This window comes from Muscardinus avellanarius (assembly GCF_963383645.1).
Source record: "Muscardinus avellanarius genome assembly, chromosome: 14".
Taxonomy (NCBI): Eukaryota; Metazoa; Chordata; class Mammalia; order Rodentia; family Gliridae; genus Muscardinus; species Muscardinus avellanarius.
The window spans coordinates 46,440,443-46,464,680 of NC_137800.1; the positions used below are offsets into that span (position 1 = coordinate 46,440,443).

Here is a 24,238-nt window from a genome sequence, read left to right on the forward strand (position 1 = left end):
ATACCCATGCAGCCATTCCAGTGAGGGAAGCAGGAATGTAAACTTTATATTCCTTGCTTTGGCAGAGAAAAAAGGCTCTAGATAGAGTAAACAAGGCTTAATCCTGACCCACATTAGTGTAAATTAAACACTGTCCCAGAACCCAGTGAGTGGCTTGCGTCTGGAGTTACTCTGTATCATCAGCTTGGTTTTTGGACAACTAAACAAAGGCAAACACAGTCTCTAATCCCTTACTTCACTGTGTTCTACTGTACTAAACATTTACCAAGGAAATATAAGTAGTATGGTTTTTGTTGAATGATTTCAAGAAACTTTACTTTGGCCATGATAACTCTTTAATTATGGTCAAGTTACTTTATTTTTGTCATGAAGGCACCCAGTAGACAGGGAATCCTAAAATGTAAGGTTTATTTGAAGAATATTCCAAGGAAAAAAGTTCATACCACTTATAACACTATATGTGAAGAATTCAAATACTCAAAGTCTGCAGCAAAACATAGACATGCCAAGGAAACTTGAGAGTGGTACCTGCATTACAAGTGTGGGCAAAACAAGGAGCAAAAATGCAGACTCCTTGAGTGGGACACAGCTGAGTCCATCATCCGCAAGCAGGAGGTCAACAGGGCAGCGACAACTTCCCTTGGCTCGTGGGCTTAGAAGGCACAAGTGAGAACACCCGGAGTCCAGACAAGGGTTAGGAGACCTGGGCTGTAACACTTCATGCATTATCTGGAATAAAACAGCTAGAAGCCACTAGGTATTCTTGAATCCTCAAAAAACAAGAAGGGAATACATTTTCTTTTCTTTTTTTCCTTTTTCTTGTAGTGCTGGGGATCGAATCCAGGATTTTGAGTATGCTAAGTACACATTCTCCTACTAAGCCCTCACCCCAAATTTTATTCATTATAGATGCTTGTCTCTAAAGCTGACATGTAGGAAGCTCACATATACAGGCTTTTCAGGGAGTACTAAGGAGATATTTTTTTAAAGAGCATATTATGTACCTTGAGTCCAGAGGGTCGTCCAGAGCGCTTGATAAGGACAGTCCTGTTCTTTCCTGACACTTTTCCCACACGCTGTACTCTTCTTGTCTTCATCTCAGACCAGAAGACTTCATCTTCAAACACAGCCACGGAAAAGGGGCTCTTGATTTGTGTTAGCTGCAACCTCTAAAATGGTGAAGGTAACCTTCCTTGGGTGACTTTTAGCCAAGACATATGACATTTTGAACAAGTCTAATGTCAAAAGGACACTTACATTAATTTCAGTACCATCCAGGTTGGCAGAGCCAATACAGTGAAATTTGTCATCAGACCAGAATATCTTCCAGCTTAACTGGTCAAGAGCTATGCTAGTAGGCCGTCCAAGACCTTGACCAATGAGCATTTTTCTATTGCTGCCATCCATGCCAGCTTGCTCAATTTGAGGTTCTTCTCCAATTTCAGACCAGTACATTAATCTGTGCAAATAAAAGTCAACTTTAAAATAATGCATAGCTGAGTCGAGTATAATCCCAGTACTGTAATCTCAGTGCTTGGGAGGCTGAGACAGGAGAAGTGCAGGTTTGAAACCAACCTCAGCCACTCAGTGAGGCTCTCATAAATTTAGCAAGACCCTGTTTCCAAATTAAAAAAATATACTGTGGGGGATGAAGCCCAGAGGTAGAATGCCCCTGGGATTGCCCCATCACCGCCACCCTCCCATACACATAAAGATAATGCATAGCCTTGAAAAAATATTATCAATGCATTTCTTATAACCCTGAGTCACAGTCCAGTTATTTTTCCTTCAACTTTAATTAGGTTTATTGTGAAAGACTAAAAGAAAGTTTTCTTTGAAATTTTATGGTGATAATTTAAGCATTACTTGAGGATAAAGTGTCTATTGTGACAGTTGTACATGAAGGCTGGGAATCCATTAGTGCTGGCCTGGAAAGATCTAGGGAGCCTGCCTATCTTTTCTCAGCTAGAAAATGGGATGGTCCTATGGACAGATGTGTGCCTCAGACCTCATTCTTAACTATAGGCCATTAGATGCATCAATCACTACAGCCAATTTCCTGTGGACCATGTTGATAGATTCTTGATTAAAGGTATTAAAAGGTGAGAAAGAAGACAGAGGGTACCCAATCGAGGCTACCTTAAATCTTAGGTTTACTTATATTTGATACCCATATAGCTAACTCAGTGAAAAGGTGAGGATGTTAACTTTACATTCCTTTGGTTTGCAGACAGAAAAGACCCTAGATAGAATAAACCAGGTTTAATTCTGACCCAAATTATTATAAACTAAACACTATCTTCATTGCATTTTCCCCTTACTTGCCATTTATTATTTTTATTTATTTTTATTTTTTGGTGGTACTGGGGTTCCTGGAAGCCCTTCTACCTCCGGGCTACACTTACAGACCTATTTTATATTTCTATTTAGAAACAGGGTCTCCAAGCCAGCATGTGTGGCTGGCTTCGAACCTGCGCGATCCTCCTGTCTCTGCCTCCCAAGCGCGAGGATTACAAGTGTGCACCACCACGCCTGGCCCTTACTTGCCATTTAAAACTATAAAATTTGCTCCAGAGATATATTTATGTATTTTAGCAGAAGAAAGTATAAGTGTACCACCAAGTGAGCTGAACTCACATTTTATCATGTAAACCTCTCTCTCTCTCTCCCTCTCTCTCTCTCTCTCTCTCTCTCTCTCTCTCTCTCTCTCTCTCTCCCCCCCCCCTCCCCTCGCATTACTGGGGATAGAACCCAGGGGAATTCTACCTCCGAGCTACACCCCCAGCCCTATTTTTTATTCTTTATTTTGAAACAGAGTCTCACTGAGTTGCAAAGGGCCTCACTGAATAGCTGAGGCTGTCTGCGAACCACAATCCAAATGCTAGAATTACAAGCAGGAGCCACCACTCCCAGCTTATAATATATCTCTTTATTAGAATAAATAAGCTTTTTTCAGAAAGTTTTAAGATTACCATTTGTCTAACTGACCTACACCATCATAAGATGTATGGTTAAATGAGGTAAGTTTCCTATTCACCCATTCTGTAAGCGAGAACACAAGCAAAGTAGAACTAAGGAAGAATACCCAAGTTAAGTGTCTTGGCCAGGCACTTTGACACCTGGACTCACCCACTGAGGGGATCCAAAGCCAAAGAGTGGGGCTGCATCAGGCCATCTTCAAGGACAACTGTATACTCAGATTTTCCTCTCCAAACAGCAGTTAACTGAATGGCCAAGATCTGACCAGCTGTCCCATCGGTCCAGTACAGGTTTCTTCCAACCCAGTCAACCACTAGACAGTCTGATTTTATCCCTAATGAGAAGAAAACATTTGGCATATGTACTCACGTTAAAGTATAATGTTTGAGTCTTGAGTTTATAGGTTTCAGACGTGTATACCATGTTCATTTTACAACTACTGTCTTCATCTCCAACAAAGCAGGTCTTTTAAAAACTGCTCCAAAGTAGTATTGTAAAGGGAGATGGCTGTCAGTGATGATGGTCACTGGCTGATAGCTTGGCAATGAGAGAGATGATCATGTCTACTGAGATGACAACGCATCTTCATATTCTTACCAACTAGAAACCCTGTTTTAGCTAAGGAGATATAATCCAACCAGTGTTTAGAATGTTAATGGCTACTCATTTTATTGTGTAGGCTATGTGTATTTAATAAGGATAGGATGAAAGCCTTACAAAGAGACATACCTTTAACCACAGTTCCTTTCTTTTTTGTGTCCATACTTATCCACTTTATACTTTCTGCATTGAGATCTGCCCAAAAAACTTTCTGATCAAGTAAGTCATAATCAACCGAGTAGATAATCAGATTCTTGTCTGTGGTAACCAGAATGTCTTCTTTTAAGCTTCTCAATCCATAGAGAAAGAGATTAAACTGAATGGCGACAAGCAGGATTGGTTCAGTACCTGTCAAATAAGAAGTGCTTTCAATGTGGCCTTGAAAGAGTTAATGCAAACCTCAGCACTGACCAAGGAATTAAAGGACAAATGGTACTGCCTCCTCATTGCTAGGGCTGAGAAGCCAACTAGCCAGTGTCAAAGTACTTCTTCATGATGTAATGGTGAGTATAATAACCATAGTTTAAAGGTACTTTGTTTTTTTTTAATTTTATATATTTTTAATTGAAAGTAAATGTTATATATTTAATCTGTATTTGGTGCCCTCTATCCCCCCTCATTTTCCCTTCCCCCCTCCCGACAATTAATACCCAGGCTAACCTTGCTATATTCATACTTGTACACCTATTCGGAAGTAGCCCCTCATTAATCAAGTTCAGCCTCCTTCCTCTCTTAGTTTTCCATTCAAACTTTGCTGAGATTTCCCTTCCATTATCTGGAGTCCCTCTGGTATCCCCAATGCTCACTCGTTTGGGCATATTAGAGGAAACATATGTCCCTTCTCTTTCTGTGTTTAGCTGATCTCACTTAACATAATGCTTTCCAGCACTTTCCATTTTCTTACAAATGACATGATTTTGTTCTTCTTTATAGCTGAATAGAATTCCATTGTGTGTATTTCCCATAATTTTGCAAACCATTCATCTGTTTGAATAAAGGAATTATTACCTTAAATGAAAATATTCATTTCTAACTAAAGATTTGAGAGTATATGGGCAGAAAACATGCTTGACAGGACAGGTAAGGTTGAGCATGGATATAGAAGCTGGCATTGTGACTTTGTTACAGTAGTATCTTATTAGTAGGTAGTCTCAGACTAATTCAGTTTGAAATGAAAGGTTTAAAAGGATTGCTTTAGCCAGGCAGGTATGGCAGCTCATACCTGTATTCCCAGTGTTTGGGAAGTTGAGACAAAAGGATTGAAGGTTTGATACCAGCCTCATACACTTAGTAGGCCCTCAGCAAGTTAGTAATACCCTGTCTTGACATAAGAAAGAGCTGGGGTGTAGCCCAGAGGTAGGATTCCCCTAGGTTCAATCCCCAGTATTAAAAAAAAAAAAAAAGAAGGATGGCCAGTCGTGGTGGCGCATGCTTGTAATCCCCGAGCTTGGGAGGAGGAGACAGGAGGATCACGCAGGTTTGAAGCCAGCCATCCTCGCTGGCTATAAGACACTGTTTACATATATATATATATATATATATATATATATATATATATATATATATATATATATATATATGGTCTGGGAGTGTAGCCCAGAGGTAGAAGGGTTTCCAGGAACCCCAGTACCACCCAAAAAAAAAAAAAGATGGCTTTGGAGATATATATATATATATATATATATATATATATATATATATATATATATACACACTATATACTAGTTGTTTTTCTGAAGATAAACTAGTTTTTCTAACAGGAGCATTTAAGACCTGAGGATGACAGGTATGTACTGGCAATTCTGGAAGATTTAGGATCTCAAAGCACCTGACTTAGAAGATATTCTCAGCTCCAGCTTACCTGTTGCTTTGCAAGTGTGGCCATCAGGCTCCAGTGAGTAACCAGGACGACAGGCACAGATGTATGAGCCCTCGGTATTGACACAGGTCTGACTGCAGGGCTGACTGCCCAGCTCCTGGCACTCGTCTACATCTTGGCAGATTCGACCACTGCTCTCCAGTTCAAAGCCTCGCTCACAAGCACACACCTGAAAAAGACAAGAAGACATGAAGACTTTCTCAAGACAAAACAGTATTGATAAAAAGACCTCAGTCTTGGTATGAAATGTATAGGGCATAGGGTGATGCATCAATTTTGACAGCTCAAACTGTTCTCAGAGCCAAGTTCAAGTATGGTTATTTCTTTGCCTCCCCCCCCCTTACACCTGTTTACCTTGGGTCCTGAGTTAGCAAAGCTGTCCAGGATCAGCCCAGGATACCCAAGCTGTAGCAGGATAAGTGAGAGTAGAGGGAGTCTTACAGTTCAGAGAATCTATCTGATATTTATTCTGATAGATATCAGAATGTTTTTCTCCTATTCGCCCCTTAGAATCAAGTTCACTATACCTGGCCAATTAATAACTCTAACTAGAATCCAGGCATTTCTCAATTGAAGAATACAATTGAGAACACAATGCAAGCCAGAATTACGGTTTTTATTAGGTCAGATTCCAAATACTCATATGGAAGCATCTGTTTGGAAGTAGTCAGCTTCCTGAGCTGCAATATCAGGGGCTGTCCACTCTTAGAACAGTTCACAGCAATTTCTTGCTTACTTCTAAGTGTCGTCCAGAGAGCAAACTGCAGTCAAGTTTCAGGAAGCTGGGTTCCTGGAGACTCAAGATAGGATGGGGGGGGGGGGCTAAACAGGGCTCTGTGGGAGCTAGGAAAGGCTCTGGCACATCCATGGACTGTCAGAACAGCTCTGCCATGGGAAACTTAGAGGCCACAGAGCAATAAGGGACAACATATGTGAGACACTTGCCTGGTCCCCCACACCAAGTTTATTGCTGCCAGAGAAAAAGTGCTGAAACAACTCACAGGCCCAGCTGGGGACTGGTAGCATGCATGGGGGCACAGTCCTGGGCTGCATGCTGACTGAGAGCACCCTCCTCCTTCATCCGAGCCGTCTGCACAGTCCTCTTTCCCATCACACAGGGCGCCCAAGTGGAGGCAGGCAGAGGTACCGCACTGGAACTCAGAGCCCAGGCACTTCTGAGGGAGGCCTGCAGGGGAGATGGTCTACTTAGATGTGACAATTCCCTGCCCCCAACATCCCTCCAGAGTGAGGTTACCCAGTATACAGTCTGGATACCCCCATTTGGGGACAGGAACGAATTTCTGGTTCTGAAGCATTTTCAGGTTGATCTGGTATTTTTGCTCCCTTAGTAAGGAAGCAAAGGGGACCTGGGAGCGACCTGGCTTCTCCTCTCAGTGAGGTTCCGCACTTACAGGTAGCCTCATCACTGCCATCCCCGCAGTCACTCTGCCCATCACAGCGCCAGAAGTCAGGCACACACTGGTCTCCACTGGCACAGGCCCACTGCCTTGGGCCACACCGAGGCACTTCAAGGGCACAGTCCTGGGGAGACAGGGATGCAGCCAGAAGATTCAGCCAGTGGCTCTGGCACATCCAGAGCCAGAAAAGGGGTTCCCGGAGAAGAACAGGCCTAGGTTAGGAGGCTCTATTCAAGTCCCTTCTGCAAGGGGGCCAGATAGAGCCTAAAACTTTTATGCAAACTATAAGAAATCCTTTCTGTAGCTGGAATTTAGGAGATGATTTCTAGGTAGTAAGCACCTGGGTGCTAAGTGGGGAGAGATGTCTTATTCAGTCAAATTGGCCAGTTAGAAAGTCTTAGTTTCTTTTAGGAAACATAAGCAAAGGAATCTGTTGTAGAAACTTTAATTTAGAATTCTTTCTGTATGTGTTAGAATTCTAACATATGCCGCAAGCAAAGGAATCTGTTGTAGAAACTTTAATTTAGAATTCTTTCTGTATGTGTTAGAATTCTAACACATGCCGCAGCAAATTAAAATTGACAGTCTATTTTGCATCTACTCTGATTTGAGTACTTGGAAGGGAGGGTCACCTAGGCATCTACTAGTTCCCAGAGCCTTTTTTTAAATATATATTCTCAATCCCCCAGACAGGCCAAAGTTGTCTGTCCTATATCTAGTTTGCTAATGAGGAAATAGAACACTAGGGAGTAAGTCCTTGCTTGAGGTAACAGGCTAGCAGTAGGATTTGAGAGACCAGGCTGTATTTTATATAATGCAGGAGCTTCATGGTAAAAATTAAATGAAGCTAGTGACAGCTGGCTTCAGTTGCATATATCTACACAGGACAATTAGGTCATGGTTATCACATTATAACACTTGCAAACCTCCTACAAACAAAATTCCTCTTGCAAGTCTGACTTTCAAACAACCTCATTAGAAACACTTTGGACACTTTGATGTATCTATGTAGCTGTCTGAGCAGTGATTATGGGCCACTTCTCTAATCTTGTGTTTTCCCCGATTTTCTACAGAAAACATGTGTTAACTCTGTGATTAGAAATCTGTAGGCAGTGATCCATATTTGTGAATTTAACTAGCCCCAGATCAAAATATTTGAAAAAAAACGTGCACAGGTTTTTTTCCTTATCATTATTCCCCAAACAATATACTATAACAGCTACTTATAAGGTATTACAAGGAATCTAGCAGTAACGCTTTATTATTTTTTTTTGCAATGACACTTTAATGTGTGTAGGTTTTAAACAAGTAAATCCTTCATTTTATTTAAGAAACTTGAGCATCTGTGGATTTAGGTATCCATGAGACAGCTCTGAAACCAGCCTATTACACACACTGAGGGATGACCATAGCCCTATTTTCCTGAGAGATTATTGTACCTTTTCATCGCTTCCATCTTTGCAGTCTAGGTCATGGTCACACACCCACTCTGCCAACACACATTCTCCACTCCTCTGGCACTTCACCTCCCCTAATGGGCACTGCAGGGGCCAGGTGTCAGGACAGCCTTCTTCATCCGAGTGGTCCAGGCAGTCTCTGTTTCCATCACAATGCAGAGAGTAAGATATGCACTGGCCATTCTCACATCTAAATTCAGATGTGCTGCATTTTTCATGAACTGGAAAAATAAATCTTTAGGTAAAAATTCAGCCAGATATGAAGCAATTCAAAGACAAAATGTTTTGAAGATGCCCCCAGCTTCTGCTACCATCTTGGGAACTAGCCTCAGGAGGCATTAGTGGTTCAAGTCAAGAACTGTGCCAGGAAAAGCCTACTAAGGACTTTACCCCCCAGTAAACAAACAGACACATAAACAAGCAGAAGCTATCCCTGAAAATTCTCTCTTCCTCCTAGTAAACAAATGCTGAGGAACAGAGATGAAAGAATAACATCAAAATATTCAATAATTTATGCTCCAATAATTAACTCAACAATTTATTGAGTTCAAAAACTCAATACCTACAGATATATATATATATATATATATATATATATATATATAGTCTTGATTTGCTGTCAGATAAAGGATCCTGCTTAGGAGAAACTATATTTTGTATTAAAAAGTAATTTATGATCCGGGTGTGGTGGTGCATAGTTGTAATTCAAGCATTTAGGAGGCTGAGACCAGAGGATCGCGGTTCGTGGACAGCCTCAGCTACTTAGTGAGGCTCTCTGTGAAGGCCTCAGGAGACCCTGTTTCAAAATAAAGAAAAAAAATTTGGACTGGGGGTATAGCTCAGAAGTAGAATGCCCTTGGGCTCCATCCTCAGTACCACAAAAAAAAGTAATTTATATCTTGAGTTCCTTCCACTTCCTCCCAGCATCTCTTCCCTCCTGATAGTTTCATAACCCAAGCGCAATCATAGTCTCTGACTATGTGGTCACCTCCACATCCAAATTTATCGTGGTGCTTTACCCAGCTGCCCCTTTCCTTCTTCAGTTCTCCATTCTCCTACCCTGATTCCCCAAGGGAGAAATACCAAGGCCCAAAATTTAAATCTTCAAGGAGGTAAACGTGAAGTCAATAAGAAATAACTTTGTAAGACTGGTTTACTACAAAGTACTTTTGTGATGGGGGAGGGTGTTTAATCACCAAGACCCTCGTAACTCAAGTTCTTCCATCTTAGTCTGTTACCTCTGCAGTAAGTAAAGTTGGTGACCCCCATTCTTTGTAGATTCAGTATTTTCATAATCAACTACTTGCTAACATGTTTTTGTAATCTCAAATCAATACTTTCATGGTCATTTATAGACAATTGCAGAGTGGCAAAAAATTTGTGTCTCTTAATAGGTGTTCCCAGCTGGGGTTGAACAAACAACCTATTTGTGATAGCTCTCAAACTCCAAATAAGTGTCCTTTTTGCCATCTCTTTGTAGTCATACTTTTCACATTTTTGTACTTTTTGGTCATTTTTTTTCCTGTTTACACTGGCCTCCTAGCCTGGTGCCGAAGTGTCAGGACACTAGTGTTTTTAAGGACAACAAGTCTGTGATGTGCCTCAAGGAGAAAAATATTCATGTTGGGTAAGCTTTGTCAAGGCATGAGTTATAGAAAAAGCTATGAGTCCAATGCTGATGAATTAGTGGTATGTATTAAGACATCTTTTAGCAGAGACACACATAACAAGGTTCTTACCATGGTTTAATGTAAAATTTCTCTGGAAAAGCTCCTATACTGACAATGCAAAAATGGTCAGTGGTGAAATAATTGAATCAGGGCTCCAACCTTATCAGTGGATAAATCAGCTGAAGGATTAAGACTTTCAATAGATTTGCTCAGTGATAACTTGGGCATGTGGAGCATGGCTGTGGGAGGGAGGTTGCTGGGGGTATGGCCTTGGGACCTACATCTATCCCTGGTCACTTTTTGTCTCTCTGCTTCTGGAAGCTACTGAGTTGAGTGGATTTATTATGTGGTCATAAGTAGGTGGGGCATGGCTGCACAGTCAGTTTATGTTGCACAGAAGACTAAAGAAGGTGACAGACCTGGTCTTTGACTAGAGGAGGTGTTACTGCAGGTGTGGCCTTGAGGGTTGTAAATGTCCCTAGTTCCTTCCTGTCTTTCTGTCTCTCTTCTTCTGGCAGCCATTCAGCTGAGCTCAGCTTTCCTCATCCATGCTCTGCTGCCATGCTGTCTGCCTTGGAGTTGGCCAAGTATGGACTGTACCTCTGAAAACCATGAGCTAAATAAACTTTTACTCCTTTATGTTATTTGTGCCAGGTATTTGGTTCACAGTGATGGAAAAGTGCTCTAAAACGGCTAACAAAAATATTGTGGTCAGAGGTTCACAGGAACCTATCTTGTCTTTTCCAGAAGCAATGGTTCAGCATCTGCAACAACTTTATAAAACATAACTACCAAGAATAAGAAGGATCCATTGTAATGCAGTTAAAAGGCTCTCAGGAAGCCCCACAAAACTTACTACATCCTTGCTCATCTTTTTTGTCAGAACAGTCTAGTTTCCCATCACAGAGCCAGCTCTTGGGGATACAGCGGGTCTTGTTGTCACAACGCAGAGAACAGTCTTCAACGGGCTTCCAACAGCCCAGCTCATCGGAGCCATCCACACAGTGCTGAGCCCCATCACAGTGGTATTTCCCCTCTATGCACCTACTTCCGTCCAGACACTGGAAAATACCTTAAATGGACAGAGCCAAAAGCTAATACTGGTCATATAAAATTAGATGAACTCACCCTTCTTCTGGAATTCAAGGAGTAAACAGACTGCATCTTGTTTTATCTGAGTTCCAATACAGATAGTTGATCCATTATACACGTTAGCAAAAATCTTTAAATAAGGCCTCAAGTTTGGTTGTTAACTTGGATGACTTTTTAGACTACTGCCAACTTTTTTTTTTTTTTTTTTTTACAAGTGAGCCATTTAGGTCACTCTGTGGCTCAGCCTCTATGAAGGCAAATATTGAAGCAATTAGCCAGTTCGAAGAAGTGAGTAGGCAATGGTCAAGCACTTGGCTGAAATATGGCAAAATGAGCACTCACAGCCTCAGAATCCTGACAGACAGTGGCTTGCATCTATGCTACTTCATCTAGGGAAATTTAGCATGCTTGTAATTAAATAAAACTCTGCAATTCATATCATGCCCCAAAGCCCAGTTGGTGAATGTTACATGAAGACTGGAGAAGGTGACAGACCTGGTCCGTGGCAGAGCTGAGAGCACTTCTCTTCATCTGAGCCATCCTGACAGTCATGCTTGCCATCACAGAGAGATTCCTGAGAAATGCATTCTTCCCCGTTCTGACAGAGGACAGAGGATCGGGTGCAGAGCAGAGGTGGCGAAGGAGGAAGAGTAGGAGAGACCTCTGGCTCTTCTTCAACTTCAGGATCTAAGAGTAAACCATTGCTTCAGCAGATCAGGCCATCGATATTAGCAATAGGAGTGGGTTCCTACTGTCCTCCTCCAGAAAGCCATGTCATGGCTGAGTATAAACATTTTTCTACTTCATAGGAAGAAAAAGTGAGAATGACCCAAATCTTGCATCCTTAGATTAAATGTGGTACATCAGTTTATCATGTACTGGCTTTGAATTTGGGAAAATTGTTTTCTCCTTTCCAGTCTACAAACTTCAAATTTAATTTTTTGCTATCAGATGCCCTATTCCCGCCTGGGAAATAAAAATAGAATACAGACATTTTTGCACGATGATGCTTTAGCCAACAACAGGCTTCATGTGTGACAATGGTTCCATCAGATTATAATGGAACTGGAAAATTCCTGTCACCTAATGACATCATTGCTGTTGTACTGTGGCTGTCCTGACATTGAGCACAACCAGTTACTCCTGTGTTTGCAGAGATGCTGATGTAAGCACACCTACTGCTCTCCAGCCATATGAAAGTATAGCACATATGACTATGTAAAGTAGGTGCAAAGGAGTATACCAGCTAGGATTGTGCGAGTACATTCTACGGTGTTCACACATAATAAAATCATCTAACAACACATTTATGAAATGTGTCCCTATCATTAAACGGTACATAACTATCCTTCTGGTTTCCTGCTATAGCATTCTGTTGTCTTGTATAAGGGCCAACATAAAACAGGCTCTCATTTATTGAGATGCATAAATTACACTACTCAGTTATCAATTAGTACTCTTCACAATTATTGTAACAACTGAACAGATTTGTTAAAATAAGCATAATTGGACTTGTTGCTGAAAAGTTAACTTTATTGGCACATTTACCACCTAAGAAAGATGTATTTATGCCTAATGTTTTTTCACCCTTAAGAACTAGTGTAACCAACCAGTTGAGTAAAAAATAATAATAATAAGGCCTTTTGCAAGGAAGAAGGAGATGAGAGGCAGAATCAAATGTGTAGAAGTGTGCTGTCCTTTTGGGATGTCCAAGCAAGGACATCCTTGCTTCTGCATTATATGAAAATATTTTTTTTCTGAGAAGTAAAATTGACCTGAGTGTCCTATAAGTAATTTTAAGAACTAGTTTTGAAAACTTGAAATTGTGGTTTTTCTGTTTATTACATTTGCCCCAAATTGTAGTCATTGGAGTTGTGCAAATTGCATGTTGAATAAGCCAGGGAAATTATTACATTAACAAATGAGCATTTTATGTGCATGTAATGGTTGCTTTGTATTGAAAGAAAACTCAGACTTTGAAGTGTGATTAATTAATTAATTAATATTGATTTTTATTTGGGGGAAATAGGAAAAAGTGCACTTAATCTCTAGCAGAAACTGAGCATAGTTTTTCAGCTTTAACCTTTAAGATTTAAATTATAATTTCAAAATGTTTAGACATACTGAAAAAGAAATAAAAAAGGGAAGCCAACTTCAAGCAGATTTATCCAAATAACCCTGACACAATTTCAACCTAAAGAAGAGCTCTGCTTTTCTGGTATACATTGAATATCCCTAATCCAAACACCTGAAATGCATGTATTTCACTGTCAACATAATTTATATTATGATGTGAGACTATAATGCACCAATAAAACATATTTAAAAATCCTGAAATCCAAAATGCTCCAAAATCCAAAACTTTCCAAATGTCAACATAATGTCACAAGTAGAAAATTCTACACTTGACCTCACGTGATAGGTAAGAGACAAAATGCAGGAGCACATCATAATAATTCTAGTACTTGGGGAGGCTGAGAAAGGAGGATTTCAGGTTCAAGGACACCCTCAGCAGTGTAGTGAGGCTCTCAGAAATCTAATGAGACCCTGCTTAAAACAAAAAAATTACGCCGGGCGTGGTGGCACATGCTTGTAATCCCCGCGCTTGGGAGGCAGAAACAGGAGGATCACACAGGTTCAAAGCCAGCCGCTCTGGCTTAAGAGACCCTGTTTCCAAATTTTAAAAAAGTGTAAAATAGGTCTGGGAGTGTAGCCCGGAAGTAGAAAGGTTTCTAGGAACCCCAGTACCACCAAAAAAAGAAAAAAAATTTAAAAAGGGCTGAAGGTATAGCTCAGAGATAGAATGTCCCTGAGTTCAATCCCCCCCACACACACACAACTGTAGTAGCACTAAAAATATTAATATAACTATCTCCAGGTATGTGCATAAAGTATATGTGAATCCTAAATGGATATACTTTGAGACTGGGCCCCATACCCCAAATATATCATTATTTGTATATAGATATTCCCAAATCCAAAAAACCCAACATCTGAAGCACTCCTGGTCACACACATTTCAGATAAGGGATATCCGGCCTGTGCCTACAGGCTTAGAGGAGCATGAAGGATCATGAAGGATCTTGTGTAAGATGTAACTTGCTATGTATCCCATGATAAAAAAAAAAATGTATGCTTTGGCAGTCACTTTTGGAAACTGGTTTAGAAAAAATTAAATATATTTCTTTGCTGCCAGGCTAAAAGTCTTGAATACGCTAGTGTGCAAGATGGTTTCCAAAAGGGGCTATGGTGTGCAAACTTGAGTATGGCTTAGAGATTTAATGTCATTTAGCAACTTTGAGAAATGTGTTAGATTCTTATGGTTCCAGAATATGGAGAAGTTAGGGAGGTCACTTACAGAACTGTGGTTTGGAAGAGCTTCTAATACAACCACACAGGTGGTCAGGATGTTGTCCTAGGAAAACACACTGAGAAATAAAGTGAATATCAAAGAATAACCCGACAGAGGAAGACTCGCCTGGCACCTCCTGATTCTCCGCCAAGATGATCATTTTCCTTATGTAGGGCTCCTTCAGCACTGAGAAGGGCTCTAGTGTCTTCCTGTTCCACAGCACAAGAGCTGCCTTGTCCACAGTCACCAGGTAGGGCTCGTGAGCTGCTATAAGACCATTACTCCAGGACTTGTTCAAAGAGTAGGTTCTGTTTTTTAGGAGACTCAGACTTTGCATCCCTAAGGAACAGTCAAGGTCTTAGAAACTGACACTGAACAGTGAGTTGAGAGTGGGGTAGTGGGTAGGTACATGGCCTCCATAAAACTGAAAGAAGCACCTCTTCTTCCTATTGAGTTGTGTAGGTTTTAGTTTTATACATAAAAATAGGCCAATGAGGTGCTCTGAGCTCCAGGAAAGCAAGGGACTTGGCTTTTCTGTGGAGGAACATCAGATGTAACTTTACTATCTCCATGTACACTAAAAACACCTGCTTATTAGGATGCAGCTGCCAGGCCTCAGGGCCAGTTTCTGGGTAAAATGATGAGAAAATTCAGCTACAACCTGTGAATAAGTCCCATGACTTCTACTTATAGAAGTAGAAACAAATTCTAAAGTGACAAAAGGCTAGTGAGTATATTTTAAAAAGCCTATATATATATATATATATATATATATATATATATATATATATATATATATTATTTCAGAGGTCTTCTATCTTTAAAATCCCCAAATTAGACTTTTAGATAAGAGGTGAGTTTGAGGCAAGTGACTTGCTTGAGCTTTAGCTGTCAAAGTTGGAGTTAAAACCTATGTCTACCTAGTTCTTAGGATAACAGGAATAGCTAGAAAAGAAGAATAACAGGAAGCCGGGCATGGTGGCGCACGCTTGTAATCCCCGCGCTTGGGAGGCAGAGACAGGAGGATTGTGCAGGTTCGAAGCCAGCCGCACGCGCTGGCTTAGGAGACCCTGTTTCCAAATTTAAAAAATATAAAAGTAGGTCTGGGAGTGTAGCCCAGACGTAGAAGGGCTTCCAGGAACCTCAGTACCACCAAAAAAAAAGAAGAAGAAGAATAACAGGAAAAGCTAGAAAAGAAGATTTTGAATGTCCTCAGTACAAAGAAATGATAAATGCTTGGGGTGACAGATATCCCCCCATTTGACCATTGCATGTTGTATACATGTGTCAAAATATAACCATATTCATAAGTACGTATAATTATTTTGTGTCAAAAATTAAAAGATTCTCCAGTTCAGCCCAAAATTTAAAATAAAAAACATCAGGAAGCATTATATTACAAACAAGACTCTGCTCAGAGCTTGCTCATCCTCCCATTCCTGTGCTTCTTCCCATGGAACGGGTAGTCCAGTGCTCACCCATGCCTTTAGTAGTCCAGAGGATGCTGGCCGAGCCAAGGTCTAAGGCCATCTGGGTGTCTGCCGTCCAGGTGCCTCTCCAGACTTCATGTCTATTTTTGCCATCGAGGGTCATGCTCTGCAAGTGTCTCCCACTTTCCACCCAGTAGAGCATCCTCCGTGGCCAATCCACAAGGAGGTGCAGGATGATGCTGCTTGTGCGGTAGAGAGTGTGTGTGTCTGCACCAGGAAGTTTGGTCTTCTGGATAGCACCTCTGTCACAGGGCAGCCAGTACAGGTTCCCTGTAACTATGTCCACGTTTGCTGAGCAGACTGTAGGAAAAAAAAAAAAAAAAAAACAACTCCATTAGGAAAAGCTTTCAAATGTGTTCATGGACAGACTCAAACTGGGTCAAGGGGAGAGAGGAGACAGGGGAATGGGCAAGGCTATAAAATCCTGACCCTCAAGAGTTTGCAGTTCTCATTCACCTGATGAACCTCATCATTTCTACTCTGGTTCTGTCACCTTGTCCCATGAACTCTTCTCATATTTATTGCCACTTGGCAAGGGAGGCAGTGGCTACATTTTGTAGGATAGATATCCAAGTGGCAAAGCCTGCATTTGAAGGCAGGTCTGCAACTTCAGTTCACATTTCTTCCTCCCCATAGATTAACAAGAAAAGCAATAATTACATGTCAAGTGACTAGAACTGAAACTGCTACAGGAAAGCAGAAACTGGGTGAAAGTCACACCACTACAGTGGCATGGAAGGCATTGACAAAGTGCACAGGCAGTGAGGAAATCTACAACCAGAAGACACAGACATGATGGGAACCAAGCGTACAAAAGCCAAAGTGTTTGTTTTTTTTTTTTTTTCCCGATACTGGGGATAGAACCCAGGGGTCATTGTGCCTCCGAACTACACTCCCAGCCCTATTTTTATTCTTTATTTTAAAACAGGGTCTCATTGAGTTGTAAAGGGCCTCACTAAGTAGCTGAGGCTGTCCACAAATTGCAGTCCTTCTGTCTCAGCCTCACAAATGCTGGGATTACAAGTGTGTGCCACCATGCCCGGTTCCAAAGTGTCCAATTTTAAGCATGAATAACTGAGTTATGCACTAACCTTCAAAGTGCTCTTTCTACTCCTATCCAAACCCACTACCATTCCATAAAACTGGTCTAAGTTAGGTATTTAGCTCTCTTCAAGAGATCTGTGCCAAGTTTCTTGCAATATGGCATAGAGATTAAAAATTATATCAGGTCAGCAAGTCAAATTCTCTCATTAAAAACAATATTCCAAGCCGGGCGTGGTAGCGCACGCCTGTAATCCCTGTGCTTGGGATGCAGAAACAGGAGGATCGTACAGGTTCGAAGCCAGCCACGTGCGCTGGCTTAGGAGACCCTGTTCCCAAATAAAAATGTAAAAATAGGTCTGGGAGTGTAGCCCAGAGGTAGAAGGGCTTCCAGGAACCCCAGTACCACCAAAAAACAAACAAAAAAACAAAAAACCAAAAAAACAATATTCCAAGCAGGCTGTGGTGGTGCACTCTTGTAATCCCGGCATTTGGGAGGCTGAGACAGGAGGACTGGGGCTCGTGGAAACTCTCAGCTACTTAGTGAGGCCTTTTGCAACTCAGTGAGATCCTGTTTCAAAATAAAGGATATAAGGTAGGGCTGGGGGTGTAGCTCAGAGGTAGATGCCCTGGGCTCCAGTCCCAGTACCACAAAAAAGAACCCTGTTCCATTATGAGATGTGAGTTAATTCTATGCCTCACTTTCTGTAAATGTATAATAGGATTAGTGCTTCTCTTGTAGGGTTGTTACAAGAATTAAAGTTAAAACCCGTAAAATGCTTAGAATAATGTCTATTATTTTACAGTAAGACAGTGAAGCTAACTTGCTCACACTCACAATAGCCAATTGTTAAATTCAGGAATCTTGTAAGCAGATTGTCCAATATAAAAAATCAAATAAGTTATAAGAGATTTATTAAAAGCAATAAATAAATACTTAACACATCACTTCCCAGTTATTTTCCTACAGTCTTCAATAACACATTGAGTATGACTCATTTAAAATGCTTAGGATTGCCAGGCCTGGTTGCGCACGCTTGTAATCCCGGCGCTTGGGAGGCAGAGACAGGAGGATCGCGCAGGTTCGAAGCCAGCCACGCACACTGGCTTAGGAGACCCTGTTTCCAAATAAAAACATAAAAGTAGGTCTGGGAGTGTAGCCCGGAGGTAGAAGGGCTTCCAGGAACCCCAGTACCACCAAAAAATAAAAAATAAAAAATAAATAAAAAGCTTAGGACCAGATGTGATTTGGATTTGGAATATTTGCTTAGACATAGTGAGTATCTTGAGGATGGGACCCAAGTCAAACATGAGATTCAATTACATTTTATACACACCCTATACATATAGCTTGAAAGTAAATATTATACAGTATCTTTAGTGTACCTGCATTTTGACTGAAACTCAGCCCATAATATCAAGATTGAATTTTTCCACTTATTGTGTTATATGGGTGCTTAGAGACATTCAGATTTTATGGAATTTGAATTTCTATTTCACTTTTGTATTGGGGTTACTCCACTTGTATCTATACTCTCATATATTTATATGAATTGTATCCATATGGTAGTGATACTATATAAGGGTTTGTCACTACACATCCCTTCTCAATTCCATATTTAATAATGTCATATTGTAGTTTGAAATCTGTCAGGAGTATTTATACCATAAAAACTATAAACACTAAAAATCAGGGCTTAATTGGCTTTTGGGGTTGATTTTTTTTTCCCCTGGAAGCCCTTCTACCTCTGGGCTACACTCCCATACCTATTTTTATACTTTTTTTAATGTGGAAACGGGGTCTCTTAAGCCAGCACAGCTGGCTTCGAACCTGCGCGATCCTCCTGTCTCTGCCTCCCAAGCATGGGAATTACAAGCGTGTGCCACCATGCCCAGCTGCTTTTTGGGGTTTTAAAATTTTGTTTTCTAGATTGGGACTGGAAAACATTGCCCTTGGGTCAAATCTGGCCCATTGCCTGTTTTTATAGATAATGTTAGTGGAATGTAGCCAATCACTCACACACTTTCTGTGACTCCTTTTATGATAGAATGACAAAGTACTCACGAAGCCTAAAAGATTTGCTCTTTGGCCCATAACACATAAAGTCTGCCAGTCCCTAGTCTAGACTTAACAAAGTAATATAGAAAGTGTTAATAATGAAGATTAATCTTAATATATCATGTCTGTAATCATACTTTTTATTCTTATTTATTTTGGTACTACAGATTGAATACAGGAGCATTGTATCTCTGAGCTATACCCTCAGCCCTTTTTATTTTTTGTTTTGAAACAGTCTCTTGCTGGATGTGATGACACAAAACTGTAATCCCAGTCCTTGAGGAGCTGAAACAGGAAAATCACAGGTTGGATGCCAACCTCTCAATCTCTCAGCGATTTAGTGAGACCCTATTTCAAAAATTAAAAAAAGTAGGGCCGGGAATGTTGCTCACTAATAATTCCTCTGGGTTCAATTCCCAGTACCAGTGTGGGGGCGGGACCTGCAGGGAAAAGAAACAGGATCTCTCTAGGTTGCTGAGTCTGGGTGTCCTCAACCCTTCTTTCTTAGTCTCCCAAGAACTGAGATTACAGGCATGCCCCACCATGCCCAACTATCATTATAATTTAAATACCACAAAAAATGAGAGATCCAATTCAGCAAAAATGTCATTTATTCACCAATAAAATAATTCCAAAGAATCTTCATCCCTTTGCCTTCAGATCACTTGTTTATGGAGGCAGAAGTATCAAAGTACATTTAAATCAGCCGGGTGTGGTGGCACACACTGGTAATCCCTGCGCTTGAGAGGTGAGACAGGAGGATCATGCAGGTTCGGAGCCAGCCTTGCTGGCTTAAGAGACCCTGTTTCCAAATAAAAATATAAAATAGGTCTGGGAGTATAGCCCAGTGGTAGAAGGGTTTCCAGGTACCCCAGTACCACCAACACAACAAAAAAGTACATTTAAATCAAAACCATAATACTCACTCATAACGTTACTACCTCATCAGACAGCAAGCAAGCATTTATTCAGAGAGTGATAAATCTTGGTTGAATGGCAACCATAGACTGGCTTCCAATTTAAGACTTAATTATAAAAATGTATTCTGTGAAAATCAGTTGAAGTTACAGTAACGAATATCATGTGTTTTAACATTTGTTGATTGACATCCTTTATATTAGAAAGCTTTATTATAAACAGATATAGATGTATATATTCACATTTTGCCTAGAGGAATGGATGTTAAACATTGTCTAGCACATCACTGGGTGTTATAGTAAGAACTCAAATGTTAAAGCCAGGCCGGCCAGGCATGGGAGTGGGCCCCGCAGTGCACACAGGACTGACTATGCTACAGGTTATTCCCACTTTGGGGGCATTAAGGTGAAAACATTTATTTACTATTCTTCACATTGTCACGAAGAGGAACTTCTATAACATAATACATCTGAATCTTCTCAATATCAATGAAGTTCTTCTGTCTAGGAAAGAAGACTGCGGATTGAACCCAAGGGTATTCTACTTCTGAGCTATAAAACTAGTCTTATTTATTTATTTATTTTTAAAAATTTGAAACAAGGTCTCACTAATTACAGAGCACTGGCCTTAAACTTGTAATCTTTCTGTCTCAGTCTCCCAAGTTCCTAAATTCTGGGATTACAGGTGTATACCACCATGCCCAGGGGCTATCCTGGTTCTTAAAGACATGAACTGTATTTCATCTGAGTATGGTGAAACGTGCCTGTAATCCACGTACTTGGGAAACTGAGGCAGGAGGATTTCAGGTTCAAGACCAGACTCAGCAACTTGGCAAGATCCTCAACAGCTTACTGAGAACTCATTTCAAAATAAAAAATAATAAAATAAAATGAGGCTGGGAGTATACCTCCAAGGTAGAACACCCCTGGCTTCAGTCCCCAGTTACCCCCTTCCACACACAAAGACATGATATGTACTATATTTCTAAAACAGAATTTTGAAGCCCTCCAATTTCTTTTTTTCTTCTTTTCTTTTTCTTCTTTTTAAGTATTGGGGAATGAACCCAGGACCTTGCACATGAAAGGAAAGCACTTTGCCCTTGAGTTATATAGTTATCCCCTATTCCATTTTTAGTAGGAATTTCATCTGTATTTTCTAGACTCAATTTTTAACAGGATAACAAGAGTATCATACCCAAGCACATACGTGAAATTACCAATGCCAATCTCAATAGCATGTATGGAGAAGGGGGAGTGGGAAGAGTTGGGGGGAGGCTCACCAGCTGTTGTATACATGCATGTTCCTATTACTCTCAGCTGCATTTTGATGTGACGCTACAATGCACCAATAAAAGTACACAAAAATAAGTAAAAGTTACATGCTTGTGGGCAGTAAGGAGGCCAGGCAATTTGTGAGCAGGTCTTGATAGCAGGAGTGATGCTGTAATTACTACCCATTAAAAGCCTCATCTGGTTTTATTGGGTTGTTAGCCACTGCTATAGTTGGGATCTTGAATGCACCTAAAGGCCAACGTGTTAAAGGCTTAGTCTTCAGCTCAAGGTGCCCTTGGGAGGTAGTGGAACCTTTAAGAGGTGGAGCTTAGCTGAGCGCGGTGGTGTACTATTGTAATCCCAGCATTTGGGAGGCAGAGACAGGAGAATCTCGCAGCTGGAGGCCAGTCTCAGCTACTACTTAGTGAAGCCCCTAGCAACTCAGTAAGACCCTATTTGGAAATAAAGAATAAAAAGTAGGGCTGTGGGTGTAGCTCGGAGGTAAAATGCCCCTGGCTTCCATCTCCAGTACCACACACACAAAAAGAGGTGGAGCTTAGTGAAGGGGTTTAGGTTGGTGGGGGCAGAGCATCCAGGGTACAGATATTCAGAATTAATCTTCCAGATCTCAGTACTCCTTTATAAAGCAAATGCCCGTAAAGGCGTCATGGGTACCCAGCCTCTTCCGTTTCCTCTTCCTCTCTTTTGCTGTCTTTTGCTCCTTGGCTGTGAGGTGAGCAGTTTTATTCCATCAAGTGCTCCCAGCCATTGTTGTACAGCACCCCTGCCAGAGGCCTAATATCAATGAGTCTGCCTAAATGAAACCTCTAAACCTGTGAGCTAAAATAAACCTCTTCTCTTTGTTATTTAACTTTTTCTTTTTATAAGTTGATTATTTCAGTAATTTGTTATAGTAGCAGAAAGCTAACTATCATAGACACAGGACTCAATACTCAACGTCAGAGACAGCTCAAATGAAACTGTTAACCCCTCATAAATCTGTGATATACTTGTAACGTAGAAACCAATCAGCAAGACAAGCCAACTGGGAGAAGGCAGCATTTTAATTAAGAGGGAAAATATTCACAATAGGGTCTTTTCTAGACACCATCAGATATATGGAGACATTGCTCCCCATTTCCATATCTCTTGGTCCCCAGGTACTAGAAGCTTCTTTGTGTTGGTTGCTGTGCTTGCCCACAGAGCTCTGGGAAAGACATGCTACCCTGAAGCAGGTCTCAGGGGCATGCATATAGCACTTCTTGCAGCAAAGCCTATCTTTAGTACTTGGCAGAACACCCAGGGTACAGATATTCAGAATTACTCGTCCAGAGTTCAGTTCTCCTTTACAAAGTAAATGCTTTCAGTTAGGGTGACTCCCCTAGTACAGGAAACTTGAGGGTGGGTGTGGTATTTAGGAGTGTGTAGGGGGGAGACAAAGTATATATTACCATATCTTGTGATTCAATCTGAAATCTGCATTGCAAATTACTTCTAAATTAGCCTTAAAAATCTGCAATGCAAAACTGAAGAATGAAAGGTCCATTTCTATCCTCCCTTGACACAAAAGTAAAATATTTTAAAACCTAATTATTACTAAAATTCCCTGAATCATGGTATCTTCTGACAGTCTGCATCTACCTCCTAAGAACAAGAGTAAATCAGAGATACATAACACTTAAGTTAGTCAAGTATTGGTCTGCAGCTTCTGGCACTGTTGAGAGGTTATGGTAGAACCTTTCAAAAGAGGGGCCTCTTAGTTGGGCGTGGTGGTGCACGCTTGTAATCCCAGTACTTGTGAGGCTGAGACAGGAGGATCACTCAGGTTCAAAGCCAGCCTCAGCTTTTTAGTGAGGCTCTCAGAAGCTTAGTGAGACCCTGTTTCTAAATAAAATATAAAATAGGTATGGGAGTGTAGCCCAGAGGTAGAAAGCCCTGGGTTCCATCTCCAGTACCAAAAAAAAAAAAAAAAAAAAAGAGGGGCCTCTTTGTTGGCTTGAAGGTTTATTCATATTAGAAAGGTAAAAGATTTTTTGGACTTTGTCATTATAGATCAGAAAATAAAGGGTGGGGGACTAAGATGACCACCCCAACTTGCCAACTTACCAGTATGCTCAGTCCAGATCTCTAGTTTTTGTCCTGAGTATCCAGTTGAGTAGAACAGATGTCCCTGTGCATTTGCCCAATAAATTAGGTTTCTTTTCCAGTCAATATCCAACAAATAGATGTTCACAGGATGTTCCTGAAGTAGAGTTCTCTCTATAGCAGTTCCCATGGAGCCTACTTTCAACAAGTATAGACGTTTGCCAGAAGAAAACACAAGTTTTAACTCTGTGGAAGAAAAAGAGATTTGCTACTTGACCATTTTTTAGATAAGCCCACAGTCCCTTCTTTAGTAGTAACCCATCACAAGCTGAGGTGACCACAGGAAAGGGTCTTAAAATGTTTGCCTTTGCTGAGCCTAGAGAGCATGAGAACCAGAGCTTGTGGAGCAGTGGGCTGGTTGGGCCAATGCCCTTGTTGCTCAGCATTCCCACGCCATAGGACTTTTGCATTTCTGCATACAGTTGAGGGAGAATCATGATGATGGATCTGAAGGCTGGGGTGCCACTCTTCTGGATTTATTAGGGTCTGGCTAATAAGTACTTTAGCTTATTTAAAGGTAATTCTGAATATCTGTTTAACTGTATAAATTATATAATGCTCAAAATAAAATGTAGGCTGATGAGTTTGTCTCTACAACTTGTGACACCATAATCTTGTTCAGGGCTTCCCCTAAATTGCAATTTTAAAGGACAGAGCATAAATAAATTTATATAATTCATTTTTCTTAAGATTTCAATGTTCTATAAGAAAAAGCCAAGTACGTTGAATAGAGATGGTCAATGGATTATGTAGCTCTTAATAGTTTGAAGATGAAATGGAAACATGGAGAATTAATTTTAATGATACTGTAGTAAAACAATATTGAAGTAGAGATTGTGTTTATAGACATAAATCAAAATATTTAAT

General features: G+C 40.7%; 1 protein-coding gene across 1 annotated transcript in view; it reads right to left on the reverse strand.

Annotated features, from left to right (window-relative positions):
• Positions 1-24,238, reverse strand: part of LOC308273144 (low-density lipoprotein receptor-related protein 2-like) — a gene marked incomplete at both ends in the record, with an annotated part of 57,848 nt that overhangs the window by 16,305 nt on the left and 17,305 nt on the right. The window contains 14 exons of the mRNA XM_080710244.1: positions 529-729; positions 1,005-1,169; positions 1,258-1,459; positions 3,130-3,313; positions 3,709-3,927; positions 5,441-5,627; positions 6,460-6,644; positions 6,871-7,000; positions 8,316-8,554; positions 10,860-11,075; positions 11,591-11,782; positions 14,574-14,786; positions 15,926-16,237; positions 23,333-23,557. Coding sequence (XP_080566370.1) covers positions 529-729; positions 1,005-1,169; positions 1,258-1,459; positions 3,130-3,313; positions 3,709-3,927; positions 5,441-5,627; positions 6,460-6,644; positions 6,871-7,000; positions 8,316-8,554; positions 10,860-11,075; positions 11,591-11,782; positions 14,574-14,786; positions 15,926-16,237; positions 23,333-23,557 — 2,870 coding nt within the window. The remainder of the gene's footprint in view (positions 1-528; positions 730-1,004; positions 1,170-1,257; positions 1,460-3,129; positions 3,314-3,708; positions 3,928-5,440; positions 5,628-6,459; positions 6,645-6,870; positions 7,001-8,315; positions 8,555-10,859; positions 11,076-11,590; positions 11,783-14,573; positions 14,787-15,925; positions 16,238-23,332; positions 23,558-24,238) is intronic.